The sequence below is a fragment of the Glycine soja genome, chromosome 19 (genome assembly GCF_004193775.1).
Source record: "Glycine soja cultivar W05 chromosome 19, ASM419377v2, whole genome shotgun sequence".
NCBI classification, from domain to species: Eukaryota; Viridiplantae; Streptophyta; class Magnoliopsida; order Fabales; family Fabaceae; genus Glycine; species Glycine soja.
This window is the reverse complement of record NC_041020.1, coordinates 22,165,379-22,181,982: the sequence shown is the minus strand read 5'-3', so window position 1 is coordinate 22,181,982 and position 16,604 is coordinate 22,165,379. Positions and strand designations below refer to the sequence as shown.

Here is a 16,604-nt window from a genome sequence, read left to right as displayed (position 1 = left end):
ACTTATACCATGCAAGAAAAACAAAATAACATAATTAAAACCGGGTTCCTTCCCAGGAAGTGCTTCTTTAATGTCATTAGCTTGACGCTTTTACCTCAATGGGTGATATCCACTTTGTCCTTTAACTTCAGGACCTCCTTACCGCCCTCCATCATTTGCAAGCAGACATTCTGATCTCACATAGGCTTGTCTTCTTCAAATATATCAAAATTGATCTTCTGATCTTCAAAACCCATTTCCAATGTCTTTCTGCCCATGTCAACTACACAACTTGCAGTTAACATAAAGGGTCGTCCCAAAATAATGGGAACCTCATGGTCTTCCTCCACATCCATCACCATGAAGTCAACTGGAAAGACCATCTGCTTAACTCTTATAAGAACATCTTCAATTACCCTGTAAGGCCTTGTGATGGATCGATCAGCAAGCTGTAAAGTCATTCTGGTGGGCATGATTTCCAACTCTCCCAACCTTCTACACATGGAGAGTGGCATTAAGTTGATACTGGCTCCCAAGTAAATGAAAGCCTTTCCCACTGTGACTTCACCTATTGAAAAAGGAATTGTCACACTTCCAGGGTCCTTGTGTTTTGGTGGAAGGATCTTCTGTATCATAACACTATAGTTGCCTTCCACAACGATATTCTCCTGGTGAATGTATTTGTGCTTCCTTGTTAACATATATTTAAAAAACTTTGAGTAGAGTGGCATTTGCTGCAAAGCTTCTCCAAAGGGCATAGTTATTTCTAGTTTCCTGAAAATGTCTAGGAATCTCACCAGATGGCAGTTCTTCTCTTTCTTGGACAGTACCATGGGATATGGCACTTCCGTACCCTTATTTGAAGCTTTTTTTCTCCTCTTTTCTCTTTCTTTTTCACTCCTACTCTTTTCTTCATCTTTATTTTTTAAATTTTTCTTTTTCTTCTTTTTCTTTTTCTACCTCTATTTCTTTTTATTGGTCTTTTATTTATTTCTCATCGACCATTATTTGTTTTTGCCCCTTCTGACTCATTGCATCTGTTACCTCATTCTTCTTTTTAACAGTAGTGTCCTTTAAAGGAACTTGCTCCTTTAAGGCACCAACATCCTCATCCTCAGCCGCCATAAGATTCCTGCTTTTTGTTACAACAACTTTACATTCTTCTTTGGGATTCTTCTTTGTATTTTCCCCAAAGCTGTTGGATGACTTTTCAGCTAACTGCTTGGCTAGTTGACCCACCTGAATCTCAAGGTTTTTCAAGGCTGACTCAGTACTCTTATGGTTGGACATGGTCACTTGCATGAATTGAGCCAGGGTTTCTTCCATTTTGGTAGTCCTCTGGAAGATGTTAGGCCCTTGTTGAGGCGGCCTGTTGGAAGATCCACCCTGGTCCTTATTGAATTGATTACCAGGGTGTGATCCCCATTGTCCTTGCTGATTGTAGGGACCTTGCTGGAAACCTAAGAATCCTCCTTGGTTGTATCCTTGCCTTTGTTGATTTCCTATGTAACTGACTTCCTGTGTTTGTTCTTCAAAAGGAATACAATGGTCGGATTCATGAGCACCACCACAAATGGTACAACCTATAACCTGCAAAATAGAAGACTGTGAAGGTTGACCAGTAGACAATTTAGTTGGCAACTTACCAATTGTTTCTGTTAAGATCTCAAGTTGCTTAGAAAGAAACTTATTTTGTGCCAACATAGCATCTTGGGAAGATAACTCCAATAAGCTCTTCTTGGTGGGTTAATGCACTCTATCACGTAGAATAGCATGATTACTGGCAGACATATTCTCAATCAGTTCAGTTGCCTCCTCAGGGGTCTTTAGCTTTATCTTTCCTCTTTCTAACAACTGCTTAGTTGTGGTCTCAGCTCATCTATAAACATGTTCAATTGAATTGGCTCAGAGAATCCATGTGTGGGAGTCTTTCTCAACAAACCCCGAAACCTCTCCAATGCTTCACTCAAGGATTCATCAAGGAACTAGTGAAATGATGAAATAGCAGCTTTCCCTTCTGCAGTCTTTGACTCGGGGAAGTATTTCTTGAAAAATTTCTCAATAACTTCCTCCCACGTCTTCAGACTGTTACCTTTGAATGAATGGAGCCACTTCTTGGCTTTTCCTGCCAAGGAAAATGAAAATAAACTGAGCCTAATGGCTTTATCTGGCACTCCTGCAATCTTCAAAGTGTTACAGATTTCTATGTACGTTGCCAGATGTGCATAGGGGTCCTCATTTGGTAATCCATGAAATAAGTTCCCCTGTATCAGATGAATCAAAGAATGAGGATAGTTTATGTTGTGAGCTTGGACTTCAGGATGCACAATACTTGTAAAGAATTGCGGCACTGAGCTACTAGAATAATCTTCAAGGGTGACCTTTTGCTAGTCTTCATCAGCCATGACAGAGGCTTCTGGTAAGTATATAGCTGATTCCATTGATGATAGTGAATCAGATGATGTAGAGTCAGAAGATTGAGCTTCTTCTTCTAGAATGGAAGCCACTGTCCTATCTTGAAACAGCTTCCTTCTCCTCTTAGCTCTGTTCCTTCTTGTCGCAACCTACCCTTCGGCGAGAGGGCGACGTGTGACTCGCGGGTGCGTGTTCCAAGAAAGAAATACGCGCGGAGTCTCCACCAACATTTATTTGAGGATAACGTTAGAAAAACCGGAAAAGACGTGATCTACGAACTTTAAGTGAAAGGTTCAGGAGTTGTATTTACGCACGGGGAAGGTATTAGCACCCCACACATCCGTCACAAGAGACGGCAGCCTCTAATCAAATGTGCAAATATGACTTCAATTTATGTTATCTTCCCCCTTTTTTCACGTTCTTATGTTTTTTTATGCCTTTTTATGTTTTTATCTTTTTGTGGTCGACAAGGGCGTTTCCCTTTGCTCCTACGTATTCCTCGATTGTGATGAGAAAATCAGACCTACGTAGTTCTTTTGTGAACAAAGCGTTTTGGTTATTTTTTATCCTTTTTTGCAAGATATGTTTTTATTGAATGAAAGGTCATTTAAGGCGTTGGACCATCAGACAATCTTTTGATTCTTTTGAAAAGTGAGAAAACATTAAGGCATTGGACCATTAATGATTTCTTTATTTTTGAAAGAGGTAACAAAGTTACATATTGATTTTAGGCTTTTTAGAAATCTACACTTAACCAATAAAAGCGGAAAAGACCATTTCAAGGCGTTGGACCCTTAAAAATGGCTTTTTTAGGCGATGACAAAAGTTTGGTTTATGACTTGATTTTAGCCTTAGTTTCACTTTGGTTATTAGTCGATTCAATTTAAGAAAGAGAAATCCCAAAGAAAAATGTCTAATTGATTTTTTTTTTTTACTAAAAGATATTATTGATTATTATATTATTATTTTACCTCTTTTTGGTTTCCAACGTGGTTACGGCATGACCGAACGGTCGGATTTCATTTTAACAGAAATTAACGGATGTTACAATTCAAATGATCGGTGGAAATTTATTTTATTTTTTGATTTGGCGAGAAAATGACTTAAGTAAATGACTAAAGCACGTCAAAAGGGGGTACGGAAAGTAAATGAAATGAAAATAAAAGCACGTGAAACAAATGAGGACCACTAAGGGTACATAGAGTGAATTGAAAAGTTTGATTTCGGGAACTTACCGGTTGAAGACTGAAGAACGACGAAGAACGTCGAAAAACGGTTGAAAATCTTCGCGAAATCACCCACTGAAACGTTACAGAAGCGCCTCAGCTTGGATTTTCTTCACGGAAACAATTTTTCTCACTCGTATTAAATGAATCTCAGATACTAGGAGGGTTGAACATTTTTGTTCTTCCCTCCTCCCCCTATTTATAGGAAAAGGAAGGAGATGCTTGCCACCCAGCTCGCCCAGGCGAGCTAGGTTGCTTCCTCCAGAAGCAACCGCCTTCTGGAGGAACATCCTGGAAGGCCCAAGTGGGCCTGGTTGCTATTTGCACCCCTATTTTTACTAAGTACACCCCTTGCCTTTTTTTGGTGATTCTTTTTTCGTAACGTTACGAAACTTTACGAATTTTGTAACGACACTTGTTTTCTTTCCGTAAGGTTACGAAACCTTACGGGCCATGTAATTACTCCATTTTTAGCTTTCGCAATGTTACGGAAACTCACGGATTGCGTAACAATACTTGCTTTTTGTAACATCCTGGAAATTTCTACCCGGAATTTTTGGAAACGATGTATTTTGAATGATTATATATATATATATAAGTATTATTCAGTGTATATGCATATATGTTCTTGGTAGAAATAGGAGTAGTGGGGGCAAGATACGCGGGTTAGGCTAATTAAGGAAGAGAAATCCATAACTGGGAGGTTGTGGGTTAATTCTTAATTAATTAGTTTTAAAATCATCGTTTTGCGTGCGACTTAGAATTTAACGAAACCAACCTCTGAACCACGCTCGGGGTTTTATTCTGAGCGTTTTGATATATATATTGCTTACTTTCAAAAACTGGCCCCGACGGACGCAGAGAAACGACAGAAACTGGAACCAGAGAAACAGCACACAAACCGAGGCAGGATTTTAGCGTTTCAAAGGTCAGATTTTTCTCACTTTTGTGGCTGAGTATAGGTCGCTATCAAAAGAGAAAGTGGGCCCTTTTTGCTCCACTCAAATGGAGACATGTGGCATTGCTTAAATAAAATAATAGAAAAAGAGAAAACCCTTTTATTTAAAACCAAAAAGCTTTTCTCTCTCTTCACTCAGCCCCCACACTTTTCAGACAGCTCTCCCTCTTCCTCACGTTGCTTTTTCCTTCTCCTCCATTCTCCATTGAAACCCCAACAAAGCTCCAACCTTTGGTGCTCATTTCCGCTCCAAATCGCGAAAGGAGAGCATTTTTGGAGTCGTGAAGTGCGTGGCTACGAGTGGGACTTCGAAATTTCAGGTTTGGGTGGACTTCTTTCTCCTTTGATTTTCGTGGGTATGGGGTTTTGGGAGATATGATGGGTAGATTTGTTAGTTTTCTGCTGTGTGATGATTATTTGTGAAGACATTTGTTGAAAGCTTGTTGAAATTGCCATGTTTGGATGAGTTAGACATACCCATTCTGTTTTAGGGTTTTTGTGATGATGTTTGTGATGTTTATATGCTGAAATTACTTATGGAAAACTGTTAGAGATGAAAGGTAGAGTTAACCTAGGGTTAGAAAGTGAGAATGTGATGTTATGAGTGGAAAAAGAGTGAGGCTTTGAGAGTTGGAAGGTTAAGTCTGAATTCTGTGGTAAATGGAGGTTAAAGTGAGTTAATCCTAGCTTGAAATGTCATTTAGGACTTATGAGAAAGCTTGGACTGTGCTAGAGAGAAAAACAAATGACCAAAGTGAACAAAGAGCCATTTCTAGGGCAAATTTGGGTGTTGAAGAGTCAAATTTTGATTCGGTGAGATTTTAGGTGTAAATCCAGTTTGAGCAAGTTTAGATTGATGTTATAGACTTGTGTGAGGTGAGAGTTTGCTCCAAATTTACCTCATTCTCAATTTCACTTTTCAAACCTTGAAAATCCATTAAAATGAGGGGTTTTGGACACCTAGATTTTGTGTTGTTGTGGTTTGAAGCTTGACTTTGGTTTATACATGATTGATACATGATTTGGGACTTGTAGGATTTGATTTGGGCAAGATTGGATGAGGGGAAGTGTGGTTTTCGAAATATGCTCTTTGTGCAGATTTTGCTGTAAAATTGTGCAGCAGAATTTTGCACAAGTGCAGAAAAATCCATGTATTTGCTGGTTGTGGAAAGAGTAATGTAGAATGAGTTCTGGATGTTTGCTAGTAGATCCCAACGGTCAAAATGTAGGCTTAAGTACTAGAGACTTCCAGTAAAAGTTTTGAGTCGATCCAACGGTTAACGAATTGGAACGAAGGAATTGTTACTGGGGTCTTTAAGTGAGAAAAGCTGTGATTTTGGTTGGTGTTTTGGCAGAGTTTTCTGCCTTTGCTCTGTTTTGCTTGGCTGTGATAGCTTGTGCTGTTTGAATGTTGTTTTGCTTGGATGTTGTGGAAGCTTGGGAGGATTGATGGGGACCCGGTGTTGAGAGAAACGAGGATATGGGCTACGTGGGAGTACGTGAGCTCAGTTGGAGGTGGGCAACAGGGGATGGTGGGTTTATGCGCGCATTGTGGATGTGGAAAACTTGTTGTGCACCATCACCCGACCGCCACCTAGTACCACATGTGATGGGTACCCCATAATCCTACAAACTTGAGATGAGGAAGTGTTGAAGGGTGAAACTTCCTGCTTTTATTGTTGACCACAGAGTGGTACCTGGAGATATGTCGCGGGGGTCAGGAGACCTTGGGGACGTCAGGTGGGGTGCTATTGCCCAAAACCAAGCTTGACCAATCCCGACCCAACCCGGGCATAGTCGGTCAGTGAGAACCTGTGATGTACCTAAACAGGCGAGCTCCTGGCAGTCAACAGATAAAAGGAACAAAGACCACAAAGCAAGGAGGCTTGTGGTGGCTGGCCAGCTGTGAAACTTGATTGATATGTGAGATATGGTCTCTGGTAATCGATTACCAAGGGTGGGTAATCGATTACAAGGCTTAAAAATGAAGACAGGAGGCTAAGATGGTCTCTGGTAATCGATTACCACGGGGTGTAATCGATTACCAGGCTTGAAAACGAGGTCAGGAAACTAGGGGAGCTTCTGGTAATCGATTACCAGGGGGATGTAATCGATTACCAGGCTTCAGAAAGGAACTGGAACACTGTGGAGGCCTCTGGTAATCGATTACCAGCCTGTGTAATCGATTACACAGAGGGATGGGTCACTGGTAATCGATTACCAGGTATGTGTAATCGATTACACAGTGCGTTTTTGCATATTTCATGTCCTGAGGCTGTGTAATTCAAGTTTAGCCTCTGGTAATCGATTACCAAGGCTGTGTAATCGATTACCAGAGATGGAAAGCCTTAAAATACCCCTTTTACTTGCATGTAGTGGTTATGAGACAATTTGTGTGCAGCGCAGTTAGATTCTTGTGAAAGAGTCTACCCCTCTCTTTTCTTTCTTGTAGATCGTGATGGCGGCGCAGCTAATCCGTGATCGAGTAGAGATGGAGTGCCTAGAGGGAGCTTGGGAGACCCTCGAAGGCAACACGAGGTGCCGATTTCGGGGCACCATTCGATTCACGGCTACTTCTTTGGTGCATCCAGGTGAACCTGCACGGATGCTTCAGCGCACGGTGGAGTGGATACTACCCACGCCTACACCATATCGTCTAGTGGAGCCCGTCCAAGTGATTGAGGTAACGTTATCCGAGGAAGACCCTGAGGAGGATCTGGAGGAGCTACCTCCTGAGCCTGCTGTGGATGCCCTTGACTTTCTGGAAGGTGATGAGGATCCACTTCTTGAGGTGGATTCTCCCGAGGAAGTCATGTCGGCATCTGAGGCAGACTCTACGGAGGATAGTGGCCCGGGGGAGATGGCGATCAGCGGAGGCTCTTCATCCTAGTGGACAGCTTTTTGGGATTAGTTTTGTATACTTTTGAGGGTGGGTGTATCTAGGACTGACTGTTAGGTTTACTCTTTTGTTTTTGTATGGGTAGACCTGATGTATAGGCATTTGATGATTGTATACATGTGGCTGAAGCCACCACTATGAACACCTTTGCTCTGGATGACACTATGTATTTTGTAAAACTCCCATATTTTGGACAGCTTTAAATGATGAATGCATTTATGATCGGTCTTGTTATTTGAAAAGAAAGCATTAGCAACTTTATTTGTAAAAGAGTTTATCGACCGTATTATATTCTTTTGTTTTCACGTGACGACCTAAAGTAATGGCTGGTACATTCTTCCTTTTGAAAAATCAAAATAGTTTAGAGATTATGAGCGGTAAGAAAGAAATGACTCCAAATAGAGTTGTGAACTGGCCATTCAGGACTTTATAGTGAGGATTTTCCTTCTAAACCTAGTTATGGTGAAAAGAGAAAGAAATGAGAAAGAAAAAGAAAAAAAAATACCATGGGTTTTGTTATTTAAATTATTACTATTAAACCAGTCATTAATTTAGAGACGCCACACTTTTGATTTTCGGCATGTTACGGATTTTCACAGATTGCGTAACAATGCTTCCTTTTGATTTTCGGCATGTCTCGGAACTTCACGAATTGCCTAACGATGGGTGCCAAGTACCTCGAAGCGCTCAAATGAAAGTTGCATGCCACCAAACAATGGTCCCCAGACGAAATTAGGCTATGACAGTTGCCCCTCTTTACTTGTCTTTTATTGGAGATAAAAGGGAAGTAAAGATAAGACACTAATTTCGTTCCTCTCGGTTGACAAAAGTCGCGGGTGACCATAAGATATCTCCGCATGCAACTGAGTCGCTGTCCCTGGATGACAAAGGTGCAGAATTCGTCTATGCGCGTTTACCACCCAACTTGCTGCTCTTGAATGATAAAGGTAAAAATGCGGGACCAACTGGTTCCCGCATGTCATCGGGCTTGCCGCCTCTGGATTACAAAAGGTGCAGAAGACGACGTTAGTCTCTGCGAGCTATCATGCTTTGAGTCTTAGAGATAGCAAAAAAAAATTTGAAACCATTAACCACTCGGGTATCTCCGCATGTCGCGTGACTCTAGTGTCAATATGATAGAAATTGTCTGTGCGGAAGATGACGTAAATCTCCGCGTGTCAACGGGCTTGTTGGCCGCGATTGACAAAGGGTGCAAAAGACGACGTTAGTCTCTGCGAGCTATCATGCTTTGAGTCTTAGAGATAGAAGAAAAAAGTTTAAACGGATAACCACTCGGGTATCTCCGCATGTCACGTGACTCCAGTGTCAGTATGATAGAAATTGTCTGCGCGGAAGATGACGTAAATCTCCGCGTGTCAACGGGCTTGTTGGCCGCGATTGACAAAGGGTGCAGAAGACGACATTAGTCTCTGCGAGCTATCATGCTTTGAGTCTTAGAGATAGCAAAAGAAAGTTTAAACGGATAACCACTCGGGTATCTCCGCATGTCACATGACTCCAGCGTCAGTATGACAGAAATTGTCTGCGCGGAAGATGACGTAAATCTCCGTGTGTCAACGGGCTTGTTGGCCGCGATTGACAAAGGGTGCAGAAGACAATGTTAGTCTCTACGTGCTATCATGCTTTGAGTCTTAGAGATAGCAAAAGAAAGTTTAAATGGATAACCACTCGGGTATCTCCGCATGTCACGTGACTCTAGTGTCAGTATGATAGAAATTGTCTGCACGGAAGATGACGTAAATCTCTGCGTGTCAACGGGCTTGTTGGCCGCGATTAACAAAGGGTGCAGAAGGCGACGTTAGTCTTTGCGTGCTACCATGCTTTGAGTCTTAGAGATAGCAAAAGAAAGTTTAAACGGATAACCACTCGGGTATCTCCGCATGTCACGTGACTCCAGTGTTAGTATGACAGAAATTGTCTGCGCGGAAGATGACGTAAATCCCCGCGTGTCAACGGGCTTGTTGGCCGCGATTGACAAAGGGTGCAGAAGACAACGTTAGTCTCTGCGTGCTATCATGCTTTGAGTCTTATAGATAGCAAAAGTATTTTAAAAGTGCGGGACCAAATGGTTCCCGCATGTCATCGGGCCCGCCGCCTCTGGATGACAAAAGGCGCAGAAGACGACGTTAGTCTCTGCGTGCTATCATGCTTTGACTCTTATAGATAGCAAAAGTATTTTAAAAGTGCGTGACCAAATGGTTCCCGCATGTCATCGGGCCCACCGCCTCTGGATGACAAAAGGCGCAGAAGACGACGTTAGTCTCTGCGTGCTATCATGCTTTGAGTCTTAGAGATAGCAAAAGAAAGTGCGGGACCAAATAGTTCCCGCATGTCATCGGGCCCGCCGCCTCTGGATGACAAAAGGCGCAGAAGACGACGTTAGTCTCTGCATTCTATCATGCTTTGAGTCTTACAGATAGAAAAAGAAAGTGCGGATAACCGCTAGGGTATTTCTGCTTGTCGCATGACTCCAAGGTCAGTATGACAGAGATTATGGGGCCGCCGACAAAAGCGAGGCTCTTGCTCCTATGTATCCTCAATGAGGAACTCAGACCTATGTAGTCTGGATAACTTGTGAGACTAAAAATAGTCTCGGTGTTTTCTTCACTAAAATGCGAACATGCTTTAGTAAAGAGACAAAACTTCCAACTGATCAGAGCAACACATGCTTTTTGGATGAAAAAAAATGTGTGTGACATCCTGGAAATTTCTACCCAGAATTTTGTAAACGATGCATTTTGAATGATTATATATATGAGTATTATTCAGTGTATATATATATATATACTTCTGGTAGAAGTAGGTATATTGGGGGAAAGATACACGGGTTAGGCTAATTAACGAAGAGAAATCCATAACTGGATAGTTGTAGATTAATTCTCAATTAATTAGTCTAAAAATTATCGTTTTGCATGCAACTTAAAATTTAACAAAACCAACCTCTGAACCACGCTCGGGGTTTCATTCTGAGCGTTTTGATATATATTGCTTACTTTCAAAAATTGGCCCCGACGGGTGCCGAGAAACGCGAGGGACTGGAACCAGAGAAACGACACGCAAACCGAGGCAGGATTTTAGCATTTCAAAAGGTCAGATTTTTCTCTTCTTGTGACTGAGTATGAGTCACATCAAGAGAAAAAGTGGGCCCTTTTTGCTCCACTCAAAAGGAGACATGTGGCATACCTTTTAAAAAAAAAGAGAAAAAAGGAAGCCTTTTAAACTAAAAAGCCATGTTCTCTCTCCTCACTCAGCCAAAAGAATTCATAAGCTTTTCCCCCTCATTCTCACGTTGCTTTTTCTCCCTTTCTCCTCCACCATTGAAGCTCCATCAAAGCTCCAACCTTTGCTCACCATTTCTGCTCCAAATCGCAAAAGGAAGCCATTTTCGGAGTCGTGAAACGCACCTCTATGTTGTGGAACTTCAAATTCTAGGTTTGGGTAGACTTCTTTCTCACATGATTTTCGTGGGTATAGGGTTTTGGGAGATATGATGGGTAGTTTTACTAGGTTTATGCCTTATGGTAGTTATTTGTGAAGAAATTTGTTGAAAACATGCTAAACTTGTCATGTTTGGTGTGAGTCAAGCTTACCCATTATGTTTTAGGGTTTTATGTGATGCTTTGTGATGTTTGTATGCTGAAATTGCTGATGGAAAATTGATAGAGATGAAGGGTAGAGTTAACCTAGGGTTAAAAAGTGAGAATGTAGTGATATGAGTGGAAAAGTGTGATGCTTTAAGGATTTGAAAAGCTAAAGCTGGATTTAGTGGTAAGTGGAGATTAAAGTGAGTTAATCCTAGTTTGAAATGTCATTTAGGACTTATGGGAAAGCTTGGGCTGAGCAAATGAGGAAAATGAGTGACCAAAGTGAAGGCAAGAGCCATTTCTAGGGTAAATTGGGTGTTGAGGAGTCAAATTTTGATTCGGTAGAGTTTTCATCATAAAACCAGTTTGAGCGAGTTTAGATTAATGTTATAGACTTGTTTGAGATGAGAGTTTGCTCCAAAATTACCCCATTCTCATTTTCACTTCTCAAACCTTGAAAATCCACTAAATTGAGGGGTTTTAAATTCCTAGATTTTGAGTTGCTTTGGTCTGAAGCTTGTCTTTGGTTTAGATATGATTTTTACATGATTTAGGACTTGTAGGATCCAATTTGGGCAAAATTGGATGAGGGCAAGAGTGATTTCGAAAATCTGCACTATTATGCAGAATTTTGCTGTTGAAATGTGCAGCAGAATTTTGTGCTTGTGCAGAAAATGCTTATGCATGGCTGGTTGTGGAAAGGGTTGTACATATTCGGTTACGGACGTTTTCTAGCAGATCCCAACGGTCAAAATGTAGACTTATGTACTAGGGACCTCCAGTAAAATTTTCGAGTCGATCCAACGGTAAACGAATTGGAACGAAGAGAATGTTACTGGGGTATTTGAGTAAGGAAAGTTATGGTATTGGTTTGTGTTTTGGGCAGAGTTTTCTACCTCTGCCCTGTTTTCTTGGTTTTTGATAGTTCATGATGTTTGGATGTTGAATTTCTTGGATGTTGTGGAAGCTTGGAGGGATTGATGGGGACCCGGTGTTGAGAGGAACGAGGATAAGGGCTACATGGGAGTACGTGAGCTCAGTTGAAGGTGGGCAACTGGGGATGGTGGATTTATGTGTGATTTGTGGATGTGGAGAGTTGACTTGCACCATCACCCAATCGCCACCTAGTACCACATATGACGAGTACCCCATAATCCTACAAGCTTGAAGTGAGAAAGTGTGGAAGAGTCAGTCTTCCTACTTTTATTCGTTGACCACAGAGTGGTACCTGGAGATATGTCGTAGGGGTCAGGAGACCTTGGGGACGTCAGGTGGGGTGCTATTGCCCAAAACCAAGCTTGACCAATCCCGACCCAACCCGGGCATAGTCAGTCAGTGAGAACCTGTGATGTACCTAAATAGGCGAGCTCCTGGCAGTCAACCGATAAAAGAACAAAGACCACAAAGCAAGGAGGCTTGTGTGGTGGCTGGCCAGCTATGAATTTTGAGTGATATCTGGAATATGGCCTCTGGTAATCGATTACCAAGGGTGTGTAATCGATTACAAGGCTTAAAAATGAAGACAAGAAGTTACGATGGTCTCTGGTAATCGATTACCAAGGGTGTGTAATTGATTACTAGGCCTAAAAATGGGATCAGGAAGTTGAGAGGGCTTCTGGTAATCGATTACCAGGCTTAGAAATAGAGACAGTATGTTGAGGAGGTCTCTGGTAATCAATTACCAATACTGTGTAATCGATTACACAGAGTAACGGGTCACTGGTAATCGATTACCAGTTATGTGTAATCGATTACATAGTGCATATTGCAAGTTTTCATGTTCTGAAGCTGTGTAACTCGAGTTGGACCTCTGGTAATCGATTACCAATGCTGTGTAATCGATTACCAGAGAAGAAAAGCCTTGAGGCACACCCTTTTAATTGCATGTAGTGGTTATGGGACACATTGTGTTGCTACCGTAGTTAGATCTCTCGTGAAAGAGTCTACCCCCTTTCTTTTGTTTCTTGTAGATCGCGATGGCAGCGCAATTAATCCATGACCGAGTGGAGATGGAGTGCCTAGAGGGAGTTTGGGAGACCCTCGAAGGCAATGCGAAGTGCCGATTCCATGGCACGATCCGATTCACGGCTACTTCATTGGTACATCCAGAGGAACCAGCACGCACGCTTCAGCGCACTGTGGAGTGGATATTACCTACACCTACTCCATATCGACTAGTGGAGCCAATCCAAGTGATAGAGGTAACGTCATCTGAGGAAGACCCTGAGGAGGACCCAGAGGAGCTACCTCCTGAGCATGCTGTGGATGCTCTTGACTTTCCAGAGGGTGATGAGGACCCACTCCCTGAGGTGGATTCTCCCGAGGATGTCATGTCAGCATCTAAGGCAGACTCTACGAAGGAGAGCGGTCCTGAGGGAATAGCGACTAGTGGAGGTTCTTCATCATAGCAGACGACTCCTTAGACTAGGCTTATATACTTTTTGGGGGTGGGTGTATCTAGTACAGACAGTTAGGTTTACTCTTTTGGTTTTTGTATGGGTAGACCTATTGTATAGGAATTTGATGATTGTATACATGTGGCTGAAGCCACCACAGTGGATACCTTTGCTCTGGATGTCACTATGTATTTTGCAAAACTCCCATATTTTGGACAACTTTAGATGATGAATGTACTTATGTTTAATCTTGTTATTTGAAAAGAAAGTGTTAACAAACTTTATTTGAAAGAGAGTTCATCGACCGCATTTGATTTTATTATTTTACACGTGACGACCTAAAATGATGGCTGGTATACTTTTATTTTTGAAAGAGCAACATATTTTAGAGGTTATGCGTGATCAGAAAGAAATGACTTCAAATAGAGTTGTGAACTGGCCATTCAGGACTCTATAGTGATGATTTTCCTTCTGAACTTAATTACTGTGAAAAAGTGAAAGAAACGAAAAAGAAAAAGAAAAAAAAATTCCCATGGTTTTTGTTATTTAAATCATTGCTATTAAACCAGTCATTATTTAGGGACGCCACAATGTGTCTATCGGGGAAGGAGAGTATGCTGATGAAATTTTCTCATAACCGTAAATGAGATTTTGGATGTTGGCATTTCGTTTCTAAATGACCATTTAGAGGAAGCACTGGGTTCAACAAAAATAGAAGAAAATCACTCAAAGTGTATTAATCTCACACAGGTAAGTGTTTTATCCTAATTCTGAACCATAGATATGTCATGACTTGATTTTGCAAATCATTTCCTATCAAATCAAAGATTACATGCATGATCATGGATCAATATGACTTTTTCTTGGGAATGGTTTGTTTTCTTGTGGGGAATGTGGCTTTGAGTGTTTTTGCCTTTTCCTTTTCTGTTTTTGTTTAGTGCTGGGCGAGAAAGTCGCTAGCGCACAGGATTTTGGTTGGCAATCAAAGGGAGAGGACCACTTTAGGTCGTGGTTTCCTTTCTTTTCTTGTTTACTTGGTGACAAATCTGTATTTGTTCAGATGTCGTCTGGTCCAAAGACCTTTCTGTATATTTCTTCTGTTTTCTTTCGATCTTTGATCGGGAATTTTCTTTCCTTTCTTTTTTGCTTTCTCTCAATCTTTGATTGGGAATTTTCTCTTTTTGTTTTCTCCTGATTCTTTTTATCGGGAATTTTCTCCTTTTCTCTTCTCTTCTTTTTTTTTTTTGTTTTCTTTTGAGGACAAGGTTTATGGTGAATTGGGACTTTGGCTCAAGGCTTGTAGCACGGCTCGACTTGATATATGTCAGGGTTTGGTTTGGTCTCAGGATAAAAGGGAATGTCCCATATTATTTCCATGACACAAATGCAACAATGATGATTTGGAAATTTTATGCAAAACTAGTCATGCATGCACCTATGTTGACACTCAAGCGTCGAAATTTTTTTTGGTCATGTGATGCTAGGGCTCGTAATTCATTTTCTCTATTTTAGTCAACCTAGTGTTTCCAAAATATGTTCTTTTATCAATTTGTGCATTCATCTGAGTCTTATTTTTGGGTGTTCAGGAAAATTTTCACAGCATTCACCCTTCAGGTGTATACACATTTTTTTTCAAAAGCTGGTTATGATCAGTAATTTTTTTCAAAGAAAAGCTGGAAGTCATCTCTTTTCAAAAGCATGTTGGTTTTTCAGCTAGACAACTTATTTTTCTTTTTTCTCTTTTCCTTTTTATCATGCGTTTATTTCTTTTCCTTGTTTGTTTTTGTTTTTTTCTTTTCATGAGGTATTTTGCTACCTAAACATGTGTATATTTTTGTGAGGTATTTTTGCTATATACATGCATATCCAAGGTATCTTGCTACCTAAACATATTTTGTGAAGTATTTTTGCTACATACATGCATATCCAAGGTATCTTTCTACCTAAACATATATATATATATATATATATATATATATATATATATTGTTAAGTATTTTTGTTACATACATGCATATCCAAGGTATCTTTCTACCTAAACATACATATATATACTTTGTGAGGTATGACTACCTTCCGAGCTTGTGCTTGTTTTATTTAAATTCCCAGGATCATGAGCAACTAGGTGTGTCCTACTATGACTTGACAAACAAAGGTGATCAAATAACAAGCAGAGATTTAAAAGGTACTAGGTTGCCTCCTAGTAGTGCTTCTTTAACGTCTTGAGCTGGACGCATGATGACTTGTCGGTCATGGACCTAGTACTTTGCTTACCTTTGGCCTTGGACTTGGTCGCCTATTGGTCGGCCATGTGTCGTAGGCAACACTCTAACCTTTTTGTGGATGAGCTGAAGTGCTCTTGAGGTGGCGGCAGTGCGTCTGTTGCCCACTGCCGGCCATCCCCAGGTTGCTGTGGTGTCTCGCCCTATGCCTACCTGGGGTCGCAGTACTTCTCGATGAAAGCCCGGTTAATGGGGGGCCTAATGAACCTGTTGGGGGTGACAGGCACTCCGTAAAACTGACAGAGGCTCATAATCAGAGTTGGAAATCCCAGGACCCTGTTGGACTTCTCCGGGTCCACTGGGTGTCTTGCCGGCACGATCCCTGCAAACAATAGATGACATCAGAAATCAATTGAGCGATGTGCATACTTACCTATGTTCTGATGGCGTGACCTTGCTGGGGGGAACGGGCACCCTGTAGGACTGACAGAGGCCCGTAACCAGAGCTGGAAACCCCAGGGCCCTGTTGGACTTCTCTGGGTCCACTGGGTGTCTTGTGGGCGGGACCCCTGCAAATAGTAGATGGCATTAGAAATCAGTTGGAAATAATGCATACCTACCTATGTCGGGACGGCACAGACTAACTGATACTTCCGTAGGGGGAGATCGACATTACGATCGTTGGGAAGAATGTTGCTAAGTAACAATGTCATACATATCTGTGTAATAGTGGTCATGTTGGTGCGCATGATCCGCACTCGTTTCTTTGTAGCAGCACGGGTGAAATCATGCCCTGGTATGTATAGTAGTTGCGTGATAGCCTCCCTCTCTGGTTGTGCTTGCACAGTTGGTCGCCCTCCAATATCAGGGGGTGGCCCAGAAACTGATAAAAGGAAACTACTGG

At 41.5% G+C, this 16,604-nt stretch overlaps 1 protein-coding gene across 1 annotated transcript; it reads right to left on the bottom strand.

Moving 5' to 3' along the window:
• Positions 1-176: 176 nt before the first annotated feature.
• Positions 177-1,683, bottom strand: LOC114398647. Its single transcript, XM_028360822.1, has 2 exons — positions 1,024-1,683; positions 177-647 (listed from the first exon to the last, which is right to left on the bottom strand). The coding sequence occupies exons 1-2, from the start codon at positions 1,681-1,683 to the stop codon at positions 177-179; spliced, it is 1,131 nt and encodes a 376-aa protein (XP_028216623.1).
• Positions 1,684-16,604: the final 14,921 nt, after the last annotated feature.